The sequence below is a fragment of the Podarcis filfolensis genome (assembly GCF_964270895.1).
Source record: "Podarcis filfolensis genome assembly, chromosome: 8".
Taxonomy (NCBI): Eukaryota; Metazoa; Chordata; class Lepidosauria; order Squamata; family Lacertidae; genus Podarcis; species Podarcis filfolensis.
In genome coordinates, this window is record NC_139611.1 from 43806386 (window position 1) to 43819613 (window position 13228).

Genomic DNA, 13228 nt, shown 5'->3' on the forward strand with positions numbered 1-13228 from the left:
ACAAAAATTATTAAAATACAATATTAGAAATACAAAAAAATATAAAAAGAATAAAAATGTGCTGCTTGCAGATTTCCAGCAAAATATAAACTATAAAACTGAGACACTCAGATTAAAAGCACTAGTTGTTTAAAAACTCTGGCTGAATAAGGAGGTATGTGCTAGCCATCAAAAAGAGCATAAGGATGGTGCCAGGCAAGCGTCTCTTGGGAGGTTATTCCATAAGCATGGTGCTGTTACCAAGGAGGCCCTATCCTGGTAGCCACTGAATTTAGCAGGGGCACTCGGAACACAACCTCCGTGGGAGAAAGTGAGTTTTCAGAGTAGGGCGAGGGGAAAATCAGAATATAGAAAAGAGACTTTTTTAGTCCCTCAATTTTCTGCTAGTTGTTAATATGTTATAGGGGTTGGTGATTAATATAATGTCTGTTATTCCCCCCCTCCCACAATTATTTACAAGTTCTTTGATAATAACTGCCTCTGCCTCTTTCATATGTCAGAAGTAAAATGTCTTCCTGAACCTTCCCTAGCAGGGCTTCACAGTATATTTTATTCTGCCCTAGAATTTGGATATCCTGGATCAGATTCTCCATGTTCTCAGCAAATCAGAGACCCTGGAAGAGCTGGTGTTGGAAAACTGTGGCTTGAAGTTGTAAGCAGAAAAAGTCTGGAGGTTTCATTATGAATATATTGTGAATTCATAATAAATGGTGGTTGCTGTTGGGAGTGGGACACTGCATGACAACAGGTACACTTTTTTTAACATCATGCAACAAACAGCTTGCTGTGGCAATGATCAGACCGGTTATTTAGGACTGAGCAAAATGTCCAGCAAAAGAATTAGGGATGTTATGGAATCTTAGTTGATTAATGAAATGAGTTTAAGTGTGTGTCATAAACCAGTCTTCACCAACCAGGTGCCCTCCATATGTTTTGGACTGCAACTCCAGCCAGCATGGTCATACACGGTTGTGATTTAAAAGATCCAGAAGGCACTGCAAAATCCCGTGGAAGATGGACAGCATTGTGCCAGTCACACACAAAGTGGCAGATAAACACCAGTTTAAGATACAAGTGCAGCACACACCAACAAGCTTGTACAGTATACAGATTGGAAAACGAATACTTAAAGCTATGAATAGGAATGTGTCGGGAGTAGAGCATGAGTTCTAAGCTCTGCCACTTAATTGTCTCCATGCCTCCTGCTGTGGTAACCAGAACTATTTCTGATCTTCTCTGACCTTCTGTTTCTTCCAAGAGAAGGACTCAAGAAGACTTGAGTAGGAGTTTGTGCTGCACACATGTGGGTTTAAAAAGATCCTCATGGGCATCCCACCAGAACATTTTTAGTCAGATTGACTTTGACCTTCAGTCTGGGCTAAATTTGCAAACCATGCACCAGTCAGTAGGCAGATCTGGAAGTTCATATTTTGATCATAATGTTGAGTGTTCCACCAACCTCTGGCAAGTATAGGATGCTACCAGGTTGCCCCCTAATCTTGGAACTGGAGTGGGCGTCATGGATCATCCTCACCCTTGTGCTCCACTCAACATATCTAAAGGGATGGAAGGGATGGTTCCCCTCCCCAGTCTCAAGGTCAGGAGCAGATCTTAGCAACACAGAACCAAAATAGAGCTGGGACTTGCTTCAGGCTGGGACTTGCTTCCATGCAATGTGTTTCCAATGATGAGTTCTCCATCTCTTGTTCCATGGCTGGAGTTGAGAGGAGAATAAGGAATCGTTCCTGATCTTGCACTGTGCTTTGGATGGGCAGCACAAAATCAGGAACAAGGTATCAACCCTTGGGAGAGGAGCAAGTTCTTAGTGGCCACAGATGTTTGGTTGGCACGAAGAGAAGTCAAAATATGTGAGTCACTATTATTTTCATCTGTGGATTTGTTGTTACTGTGTAAAATCTTTTTCACTTGCAGTGATTTTGCTCAACGGATGGCCCAAGTGCTTCACAATAATCCAAACAATACCTTAAACATGCTTAATCTTTCTGGAAACCTGCTTGAGGACCGAGGTAGTGCAATTTCTGATCTCTTAGCCAATATTGCATAGTAGTGACTTGTGTGTTCTGGCCATAATAATAAACTTGGTTCACTGTCTTCACTGGCGGAGGAAAAGGAATGCAGGTGGAGTGCACCGCCCCCAGCAGCGCAATCCCAGTAGGGTTCAATTGCAGCTGCCCCCCCCCCGCACTAGGTGCCACACCCCTGCAGGTGGCATGCCCACCCCCAGGACGTGCGTCACACCCCTGCGGGCAGCACACCGCACCCCCGGGACGCGCGCCAGCCCTACCCCCGCCTGCTCTCCGCCCCCCAGTGCCAGAGCATGAAGCTCCACCACTGACTGTCTTAACGATTTACTTGGTTGCTCTATTTTCTGGCTAAATCCTTCTGCAGTTACCTAGGTATAGAGAATCTCATTTGTTTCTGCCTTTAGAACTTTCAATTACTAAAGTTGCATTCTCTGCCCTCATGAACTGATAGAAAAGAGACCTTTCCAAGTCTTCAATTAGTCTGAGTGCTTCAGCTGTTATAAATATGGTCTTTTAATTTGTTAAGTGATTCACCATCTTTATTGTGTGTGTTTGACCTTACAGTAGCCCTATGAGGTAGGTGACCATCAGTCTCCCTTTACCAATGGGGAGCTAAGGCTGAGAAATTTGTCTTAAATCCCTACACTGAAGACGAAGAGGTTGGATTTGAATGTTGGTCCAAGCTTAGCTCTGGCCCACACTGGCTTATGCAGTAAGATTAACTTGGGGAACAGGAGCGAATTTGTTAAACAAATAGCATTTAGTGTGTAATTGCTGTGTGTCATTCATTCACCTTGGGGAAAATTTGCATCACGATATCATCACCCAATCGTTATATAGTCCTGTCTTTTCCTAGTGCTGCTTCCATCTTTTGTAGAATTTCTCCAAGTCTAGATTGCTTTTGTGCTTCTTTTTCAGTATTCCCAAGTGGCATGGTTGCAAAATGTGTATTGATACATTGGGCAGGTAGACTTTTTCCCCACTTGGCAAACTTGGACTATTACTTTTCAAGTGGTCATCATATTATCGCTGTTCCTCTTTATTTATAATTGTTCTTTTAGTTAGCACTAAAATGCTAATATCCTATTTTTATATATAACTAAAACTCCCATCAGCCCCAGCCAGCATGGCCAACGGTAAGGGATAACAGGAGTTGTAGGCTGACAGTATCCTGAGGGCCCAAGCTGAGGAAGCAATCTTAAATAAAAGAGTATTTTTCTAAAACTCCCCACTGCCTTACTAGTTGCCACCATTTTATCAATGTGCTGCCCCCCCCCCAATTTAAAATACTTCTAATCTAAAAACTTTGTCTAAGAGCCATCTGGAACATCTGTATATCAAAACCTTTTTTAAAACAAATCATGACATCTCACAGGTAATTACTCTTAAATGAACAAATACCATGGTGCAAATTAAATTATTGATAAGAAAAAAAATGTAAAAAAATTGATGGGTTATTTTCTGGCCCATCTATGTGGATGAAGCATAGCAGGATGTATACAAAAAAATTACAATACCCCCACCACCACCCAAGTTATGTGGAAAGTTGATTGTTGCAATGCCACTTGTAGTTTACTATGGTAGAATAATTCTTGGGTGGTACTAGGAACTGCCTGCCTAGAAGCACCACTGAAGTACTGGTACATGGCAGTACAATTGCATTCTATGTCTACTCAAGGGTTCTGTTCTCTCTTTAGGTATAATTGCTCTCAGCCAGAACTTAGAGCAAAGCATCAAGGGCTTCCAAAGCTTGAACTTTGCTAGGACCTCCTTGACTCCAAAAGGTACAGGGGGAAACAGTTGTTAGTCCATGGTTGAAGGGTTTGGGGTAGTGGTACTGTTTCAGGATGCTGTATTAGGATGGCATTAGCACATCAGAGAGAAATGAAATCTAAATCTTCATCTGTGGTATCTATTTATAGTATATTTATTGTAGTGTCATTATTAATGTTATCTTGCTGTGAGATTTATTGCAGTGATTAGATTTTTTTCCTTCATTCTTCCATATTAATGTTTTATTAGTTCTATTAAATACTGGTTCATATTCCTTTTTTAATAAAATAAATATACATTGCCTGTTTTCTTCACTGCTTGGATCCAGGGCTGGCCAAAGCAAAATGTAAATTACAAAATCCAGCACGACACCCCCAGAGCCTTGGTATAGTTAAACAAGCTGATAAATAAATAAAAACCAACTGGACAATTTCTGTTCTTTAATGGCACTGGGACCAGCTCAATAACTTTTTTACCTGAGATGGAAGAAAGACAGCATGCTCCATGGGTACAGCCAAGTAAAAGTGTATAGAAGCCAAGACTGACCACTTGTGGCAGAAAATCCCTTAAATGCCTCTTACCAGGAGGGAAGATACAATAATTCCAACTTAAAGTAAGAAGTTGCTGACCTTTCATGACATCAAAAATCAGTTGACCGAGGTGAGGTAGCCACCTCACTCTACCTAATGGTAGAGCCAGCCCTGTAACAGGGTCACTGGATGGAAGACCTGCATGTACCAGTTGTTGATATTTAACAAATCTATAAATTGCATTGGAGCATATCATGCAACTGTGCTTATCTAGCTGAAGGAATGCTTTCTCACTTCAGGTAAAGATTTAGTTCTCTGTATATACCAAATTTCCCCAGTCAATGTCAGAATCTGAGCTAAGCAAGGCCAACCTTGCAAATGAAACAGTTGCCCTCCACTTTCCTCTGTGTAACTTGGCACTTGCATCCTTAACATCTCTTTGTGATTTCTCTTGCCTGCCAGGAATGTTGGCCCTTTGCCAATCGCTAGGCTCCAATAGACTATACAGGACTACTCTGTTCCACTTGGACCTTTCTGGGAACCCAGGGAGCCTGGCCGCTGAAGGTGCAGACGTGAGTATTCATGGCCCCTGGAACCTGTGTAGCAGATGTGTTTCGCCTCCTGTTTCAGACACAGACAGGGACTCAAAGTTTGCTCCTCAGCCCCAATGTTGCTGTTTTGGAATTACAGTCTTTAAAAATCAATGCATCTAGGTTTCATTTGCTTTTGCATTTCTGCAGAAGCTAATGAAATAACAGAGTCAACAATGCTGTTCTGGAGTAGTTGTCTCTTTGCAGGAAGAGTTTTCTGGGCCTTTCACCTTCTCTTCCCAAAACTTAACTTATCTTGCTGTCTAGTCCCACAAGACCTGTCGCTGCTAAAATGTTCTGTGTTAGTTCACAAGTTTTAAGTTGTCTCATCACCAGGCAAAGTCATTGGATAGTTTAAGTGGCTCAAGGGGTCACTTTTGCTGGTGATTCAGGGCTTTAAAGGTGAACAGCTCAGAAGCATAGAGGTAAACAATGAAGATATTTTTGTTCTATTCACTTTTATACACTTTCATTTGTTTTTTTACATTGAAGTTTTATTGAGTTTAGTTTTAATGATACAGTATATTGTTTGTTATACACCATTTAGATTTTTCTGAAATATTAAGCAGCTTATAAATGCCTTTAAATAAGGAACTGAGTCATGTTCTATCTAGAAAGCTCCAGATATTAGTTTAGCAGTGGCATTTAGGCCTGTTGGAGCTTCTGGATAGTTTTCAAAGGCAGCTCTAGAGTACATTAAAGAAATGCTTGCGGTGGACCTTGCTGTCTTACAACAGCGGCATTGCAATTTTCTTTCTCAACAAGTCAGTCTTCTCTCTCTCTCTCTCTCTCTCTTTCTCTCTCTTTCTCTCTCCCCTTTCAGGGCTTGTTTTCTTTCCTGAGTCAGCCAAATGCTTTAGGTCACCTTGATCTCTCTGGGACAGCCTGCGCTTTGGATGTGGTGAGCACCTGGCAGCTGCTGCTATTTCTTACTCTTAAGCATGTTGTACCATGTCATTTTCCCGGAATGAGGACCCTGTATTATTGTGCTGTCACGAGTGAAGTTCCTTTAAAATGAGTCAGACCCTTAGTCCATTTAACCAAGTACTGACTACTCTCACTGGCAGTGGCTGTTTCTATTTGAAAATGGAGTTTGCTAGTTATTTTGTTTGTTAAAACGTTGATATCCTGCCCTTCTGTTGCAAAAATAAACAAAATCAATACTATCACTCTGGACAGCTTACAACATTCAAAACCTACAATTTCATAAAACAGCAAGATAAAACCCTCAGCCAAAATGACTGAGGCTACATACATAATATATTTTTAAAGCACATTCATAGCACATTTCCCAATTCAAAGAATTCTAGGCATTGTAGTTTGTTAAGGGTTGTTGAGAATTGTAACTCTGTGAGAGGTAAACCACTGTGCCAATAATTATTTGAGGGGAAGAATGTGCTTCAAATGTGCTTTAAAGGTATAGCATGTGACCATAGCCTGAGTCAGCAGTTAAATCCAAAATATAAAACTTTTTATGGAACCCAGTGGCACTCTCAGAATTCCACAGGTGACCATGAGCTTGTTTTGTTTTCCGCAGTTGTCCATGACCTTTTCCTCCTCTGTCCCCAGCTTTTTGATGCCTTGGGTGCTGGTTGCTGTGAAAGCCTAATCCACCTGAACTTATCCAAGAACGTTTATACACACAAGTAAGAGCTTGGTGTGCTTTCCCTGCACCTTTCTGGCAGGCTACTTGAGAGCAGTAGCATATTATGCCAGCCTGCAGTTTTATTTTATTTATTTATTTATTTATTTCACTAGATTTATGTACCATAAAACCTCAAATTGGTGTATAAATTGGTGTACAAGAAGACAAAATGGTATAAAAGTTGGTAGAGCTTTTAAACTGAGCTTTTAAAAAAATCCATAAACCATTGTGATTTTGGGCAAGAGCTTGAAAATATGCATGTGAAGCTCTTTTGTTCAGTGGGTTTCTAGAGTAATGACTTACGGTACTTCCTGATAGCCTAGTCCAGATGTCTAAACCTGACTTGGCTCCTGCTTCACATAAAGAATCTGCATTGCTCCTGAATTCAAGTTTAGGTGCTGTTCTTGTGTTGAGTGACAATCCTGTACATTCTTATGACTTTGGTTGCAAGATCTTGGCAGAGGATTACATTTCCAAATCAAGCTTTTGACTATGAAGATTTCATGGTGGAATGGGTTCAGCCTCCCCTAAGGTCTTGGGACAGTCTACCCAAGTCTCCTCTGACAATCACCTACTTTTAAGGGGATGCCCTGTGATTAGGGGAGCTGGTTGTCTCATTTCAGCTGTCGGAGCCAGGCAGGGGAGCTGTCCAGCAGTGCAGGCAGTCAGAGGACCTAGTCCTGAGCCAGGAAAAAGAGCTGAGCAGAATAGTGCTTTGCTATGAACAGGTCTTCCAGCCAGCAGCAGAGGGTTTAATTACTCAGGCTGCTTGTCCCACCCTTCCTGGGGTGCTAATGGGATCATGACCCTGAGTGTTTTTCCTCTTTTGACATGGGATGCCTTGTTCAGCCAAGTGAGCACAGTAGCATCAGGACTAAGCTTCATTTTGGACTTTCTGCCTTTACTATTCCTTAGGACCCCATGGAGGGTCCAGAGTTAAGGGATGAGTCCAGTTAGGCCATATCAGGTCTCACAAGTCTGCAGTTACCCTGGATGGAATATTGTGGAGGTGGTATGAGTGTTAGTGTTCCTTTTGGGTTGCTTGTCTCCCTTGGTCCTGGGATTCATGGTGACATCATAGGAACATAAGAAGCTGCTTTATACAGAGTCAGACCATTGGTTTAGCTAGCTCAGTATTGTCTATGCTGTTTTCTCCAGGTTATCGGGCAGGGAGCCTTTTCAGCCCTACCTGGCAATGCTGAGGATTGAATCCAGGGCCTTCTGCATGCAAAGCAGCTGTTCTGCCACTGAGCTATGGCCCTTCCCTTCATCCTCCTCTAGTGAGGAGGTGTTTTCTGATCCAGTTCCAGGGGTCTGTGGGTCCTGATACCTGCCCATAGAACTTAAGTTACTGCATTTCTTTTCAGAAAGAACAGTGATGTTCCTGTTGGAATCAGCAATTTCTTCAGCAAAGCCTCTGCTCTCCAACATGTTTCATTGGCTGGAACCAAGTTACCAACAGAGGCTTTGAGGTGAGGGGTAAATAGTTGTTTTTAGCTGGCTCCCATTAGGGGAGGGGGAGAGAGAGAGAGACAATATTGAATGTGATCTGGATTCAAGTCCCTTATCTGCCATAGGTTGTTGTAGTCTTGTGTAATTCATTGTTCTTCCAGCTTTGGTTCCTCGTTTGTAAATGAGTGATCTATATTGAAGAACTACTATAAGGATGAAAATAACCTTATGCATAGCAAATTAATGGCTGTGTTTGGATGTCGTGATGAACAGCAAATTATTGTGATGGGAATACACCAAGACATTCTCCAGTCTTACACTCTCTTCCCTTCTCATTCTTTGGTGTAGCTGCAAGGAATTCAGAAGCTTTCACTTCCATTTTTGATGACACATCACTTGTCATGCCATCTAAATCAAACTAACTGTGGCTAATCTTTTTTGGCTTGTTTGGGGGGGAAACCCAACTTCACACCAACCATAGCTTATGAAGCTGGCTTGTTTCAACCAACCATAGTTAAAATTAACCACAGTTTAGGGTTCTGAAGTAATTGGAAATAAAACTTCCAATCTCCTCCTTACAGCTGCACTGCAAGAGGAGAGAAGAGGAGGGGGAGAGAAGTACATGAGCTCTGGAGGAGGTTAGGCTCATTCTCATAACACTAAACTGTGGGTTAGTGTTTCATCTGAATGCAGCCAATATGAACAAGTAAATATGAGAAGGTAACTAATAATAATATCAAAAGAAGAAAAATTGCTGGACAGGCACAGAAAGGTATACTTGACTATTTCTTAGCTGAGTGGGCATGAAGGAATGAGGCATAATCGAGATTAATTCCGTAACACACACATTAATTTATGGATTTGCCACAGAATGCATAAAGGGGGGGTTGACAAATCCATTGAGAAGGAAACAAATCCATGGTGTTTGTTTGGAATCTCCATGGTTAGAGGCAGCCTATCACTGAATACCAACTTGCTGGAAGGCAACAGCAGAGGGTGGCTGTTGTACAGTGCTGGACTAGCTGAACTTTTGATCTGATCCAAGACAAAGTAATTCTTACCCTTTTGGGGTTCAAATAAGCAAAGTGGTGAGCTATTAGGGATTAAATGAAGCATTTTGGGATGGAGTCAAATCTATAGCAGAAGGGGAGCAGATGCAGAACCCCATGACACCTGGCAGTTAGAGCTGCTCCCTACAGTGGCGGAGATTCATACTCCGGCACTGGGGGGCGGAGAGCAGGCAGGGGCAGGGCTGGCACATGTCCTGCGGGTGTGGCACCCAGCGCAGGCGGGGGGGGCAGCCACGATGGCATCCTACCAGGATCGCGCTGCCAGGGGCACTGTGCTCCCCCCACACTCATCTTCCTCCGCCAGTAGCTCCCTATCTTGTTTCCTTTCTGGTTTGTTACAGAGCTTTGCTGCAGGCCTTGGCATATAACCACCAATTGAGTGGTCTGCACCTGGACCTCAGTAGCTGTGAGGTAAGAAGGGACACCCCTCCCAAAAAAAGTGTACCTAATAAAAGTTGCTAGAGAGGTTTGAAGAACATGTAGGAAAAGGGGCAGATGATATGAAGTTTGTGTTACAGTTATCTGAGACATGGTTCATTTCTTATGAATCAGATTTAATATTAACCAAGGTGGAAATACCATTTTAGGTGATGTACTAGGTAAAAATTCAGTAGAAGCCAAAGTGGGTGGCTTTATCTAGCAGCCGAAAGGACTATTTCCTCGGATAATAAATCACTAGATTCATGTGGTTTAAGGTTCTCTTTCTCTAGCTTAGGTTTCCACTGTTGAATGGCTAAATCCAGTATTTTCCAAGTCATACAAAAAGTAAATGTAGCCGTTTTGGCTTGCTAGACTTGATGACTATATCAGAAGTGGCATGAATACCAGTTGCTGGGAATCAACAGTGGAAGAGGGCTGTTGCCCTGCTTGTGGGCTTCTGCGAGGCATGCATGTGGTTGACCACCGTGAGAAATGGGATGTTGGACTATTTAGGTATTTGGTCTAATTCAGCAGGGCTCTATTTAATGTTCTTAATAAATATTGCCAATAAAAATTGACACCTCAGCATATCAAAACCAAGAAATCAAAATAGCTCTGATCTGACAGAGTTGTTCTTATTTTTTTATGTTCTTACTATTTTTGAATATGTATGAATTGTCTTCATATTAAAGCTGAAATCAGCAGGTGCCCAGGTGATCCAGGATCTTGTTTCAGATGCCAGCTCAATCAAGGAGTTGAATTTATCCGACAATGGTAAGTCTATCAGTTCCTTAGACGGCCTCTGTCCCTAAGACTGAGGGAGACTGTGTGCTCTCTAGCTCTTTGTGTCCCCTTCCTCGCCAATCTAGGCTTATCTGAATAATACATACTCTGTATTAGATTAGGATCTGTGGGTGGTCTTTTCTTTGTGGTATGTTAAAAGTTCTCAGCCACGTTTAACATCCCATAAAGGGGCCTGGTGCATATCCTACCAAAAGAGCAAACACCCCAAAAGAGCACACCAATTAGAATCAAGGTCTTTGCTGGTTTACTGGAATCTAAAGCAAAAGTAGGTAACCTTTGGCCCTCCAGATGTTGGACTACAACTCCCATCACTCCTGACCCTTGGCCATGCTGGCTGGAGTTGGTGGAAGTCCAACAGCATCTGGAGGGACACAGATTAACCCCCTGATCTAAGTGCTGTTTCTTATACGGTTTCACAAGCCTGCCTCACCTTCCTGTGTCTGAATTATATCAAATCTAGTGTTTAATAATCTGTTTTAGTGGAGGCCCTTGCTTGCCTGTGACCAATCAGCCTTGCAGGACCCCCACCTGCACCCATGAGGTACCCATGCATACACAGCTACTCTTTCTGCAGGCTTTGATTCTGACATGGTGACACTGGTGCTGGCCATCGGTAGAAGCAGATCCATCAAGCATGTTGCACTAGGAAAAAACTTTAATATCCGGTCCAGGTAAGCATTTAACACTCTGTTGGTAATTTTAAAAAAGTTAAATACTAGTATTAATACATACATGTGAGAGTTGAAAGAATTTTTTTACATACCTAGGCTATGTTTTTTTATTTATTTGCTTGCTTTTAATAGTTTTGAGCCTGCATTTCCATACCTAGAGGCAAACCCAAAGCAACTCATAAGCTGAAAGCAATAAAGACATGAAAGAAGTACCACACATTGCAAAATACAGAAGAACAGACTAATAAAAATAACAGCAGGGATAGCAAAAAAACACCACCAAAAACCTGCACACAACATAACTGGTTGCCATACAGAACAGCACTACAAAAACTCAGGTTAATATTCTGAAAGCAGAGCCAAATCAACCAAATGCCTAGAGCATGTGGGGGGATTGCAACCCTTCAGCGTACAACTCCCATCATCATCACTTGCCATGGGACATTCTGGGTGGGGCTGACAAAGTTTGAATCAAACAACATCTGGAGGGTCACAGGTTCCTCACTGCTGGTCTAGAGTATAGCGGCCCAATGAACCTCTTTGGGAAGGATATTCCATAAAATTGTCACTACCATTGATTAGACCCTATGCCTAGTGGATGCCAGTCAAGCTTCATTCATTAATGGCATCTAGATCAATGCCACAGATATTGAACAGAGCTTATGTGGAGGCACATATGGAAGAAGGTAGTCCTTGATAGTGCAGCGTCTTAAGCCATTCAGGGGTTTAAAGTTCAAAAGCAACACCTGAAATTGAGCTGACTGAAGATCACAGGCAGCCAATGCAGATTACATAAGATCTAAGTATTATTCCAGTCCCAGTCAAGAACATTGTGGCAATGTTTTGCTCCTGTTGAAGTTTCTCGATAAAGTATTCTTGCTGCTTTGGTAAGCCAGAAGCGGCTTAGTCATGCTGGCCACATGACCCAGAAAAAATTGTCTGCAGACAAACGCCGGTTCCCTCAGCCAGTAAAGCAAGATGAGCGCCACAACCCCAGAGTCATTCACGACTGGACTTAACTGTCAGGGGTCCCTTTACCTTTTTATGAATCTAGTAAACCAATGTGACACAACAGGAACCCACTAATCGCCTGTATATTAATCAGATTCAGACCAGGAAAATTAGTGGGCTTTCTACTTCTTTCTCCTAGGGAGACCCTAGCTGATGCTTTGCACCGAATTGTTCAGCTAACTCAAGATGATGACTGTGTAAGTATGGAGTTCTAAGTTCAATACCTGTGTATTAGCATGCTTTGGTCAAACTTTGAAATCCTTAATTATTTCTGGTAAGTACATGCTCTCACAACTCAGTGGAGCTTCCTGTTGTCTGCCTAATTTCCACTTATTTTAACCTTACCACATAGGGATGGAAAATTTGTCCATAGTCACTATTGTCCATTGAATGATCTTTGTCATAGACTTGGCACTGTGTGTTTGTGTGTTCTATGCCTTCTGCAAACAAGCAACATGGTTATTAGTGTCTTGGCGTCTCTGCTACGTTCTTCCCTGATTTTATTTCAGTCTGTCGAATCCCTATCAGTGGCAGAATCTCGCCTGAAACTGGGAACCAGTGTTATCCTAGATGGCTTGAGAAGCAGGAGCAGTTGTCTTGTCATGCTGGACATCAGTGGTAATGCTATGGGAGACGTGGGTGCCAAAATACTGGCAAAAGCTTTGTCAGTGAACACAACGCTCAGGTGCGTTCACTTAATTTCTTTCACTTGCATAGGTGTGTGTAGGTGGATATGTGAATTGAAGTTGGGGATAGGGGAGAAATTTGATTCAGTTCACACTTAAAGGGGAACTTACCTAATTTTCACTTTTGAATCAAGACGCAAACCAAAATACAATCATCCTTTGAAATTCACACTTTTCTGAATTTTGCAATGCAGTTCTCCAGCCAAGTAATGTGTAAAAAAGTGGATATAATGGGGTAAAGTGTGCAGACAAATGTATATATTATTGGAAATCACATACAAAAATGCATTCTACTAGGAGGAAATTGCTTTGCAAAAAATGTGTATATTTGGCAAAATTGTGTGGCAAAAATGTGTATATTATTAGAAATAAACGCTTAAAATGCTGGTGGGTTTTGATGAAGATTTTTTTAAAATTAGGGAACATGTGGAAATGTGAAAAACTGAATTTAAGATTGGGAAAAACGAGTAATAGAAATTGAAACATTTCCTTATCCGTAATTGGAGAGGGATTATTGTAAGTCTGTATACA

The 13228-nt window shown here is 41.9% G+C and overlaps 1 protein-coding gene across 4 annotated transcripts in view; it reads left to right on the top strand.

Moving 5' to 3' along the window:
• CARMIL2 (capping protein regulator and myosin 1 linker 2) overlaps window positions 1-13228 on the top strand; it is a 64535-nt gene that overhangs the window by 15946 nt on the left and 35361 nt on the right. For all 4 annotated transcript variants that reach the window (XM_083626415.1, XM_083626413.1, XM_083626414.1 and 1 more), the window contains 12 exons: window positions 564-652; window positions 1933-2027; window positions 3743-3829; window positions 4811-4920; window positions 5762-5839; window positions 6508-6584; window positions 7951-8055; window positions 9447-9516; window positions 10218-10299; window positions 10904-11000; window positions 12151-12208; window positions 12521-12696. In XM_083626415.1, the coding sequence (XP_083482541.1) occupies window positions 564-652; window positions 1933-2027; window positions 3743-3829; window positions 4811-4920; window positions 5762-5839; window positions 6508-6584; window positions 7951-8055; window positions 9447-9516; window positions 10218-10299; window positions 10904-11000; window positions 12151-12208; window positions 12521-12696 (1124 nt within the window). The remainder of the gene's footprint in view (window positions 1-563; window positions 653-1932; window positions 2028-3742; window positions 3830-4810; window positions 4921-5761; window positions 5840-6507; window positions 6585-7950; window positions 8056-9446; window positions 9517-10217; window positions 10300-10903; window positions 11001-12150; window positions 12209-12520; window positions 12697-13228) is intronic.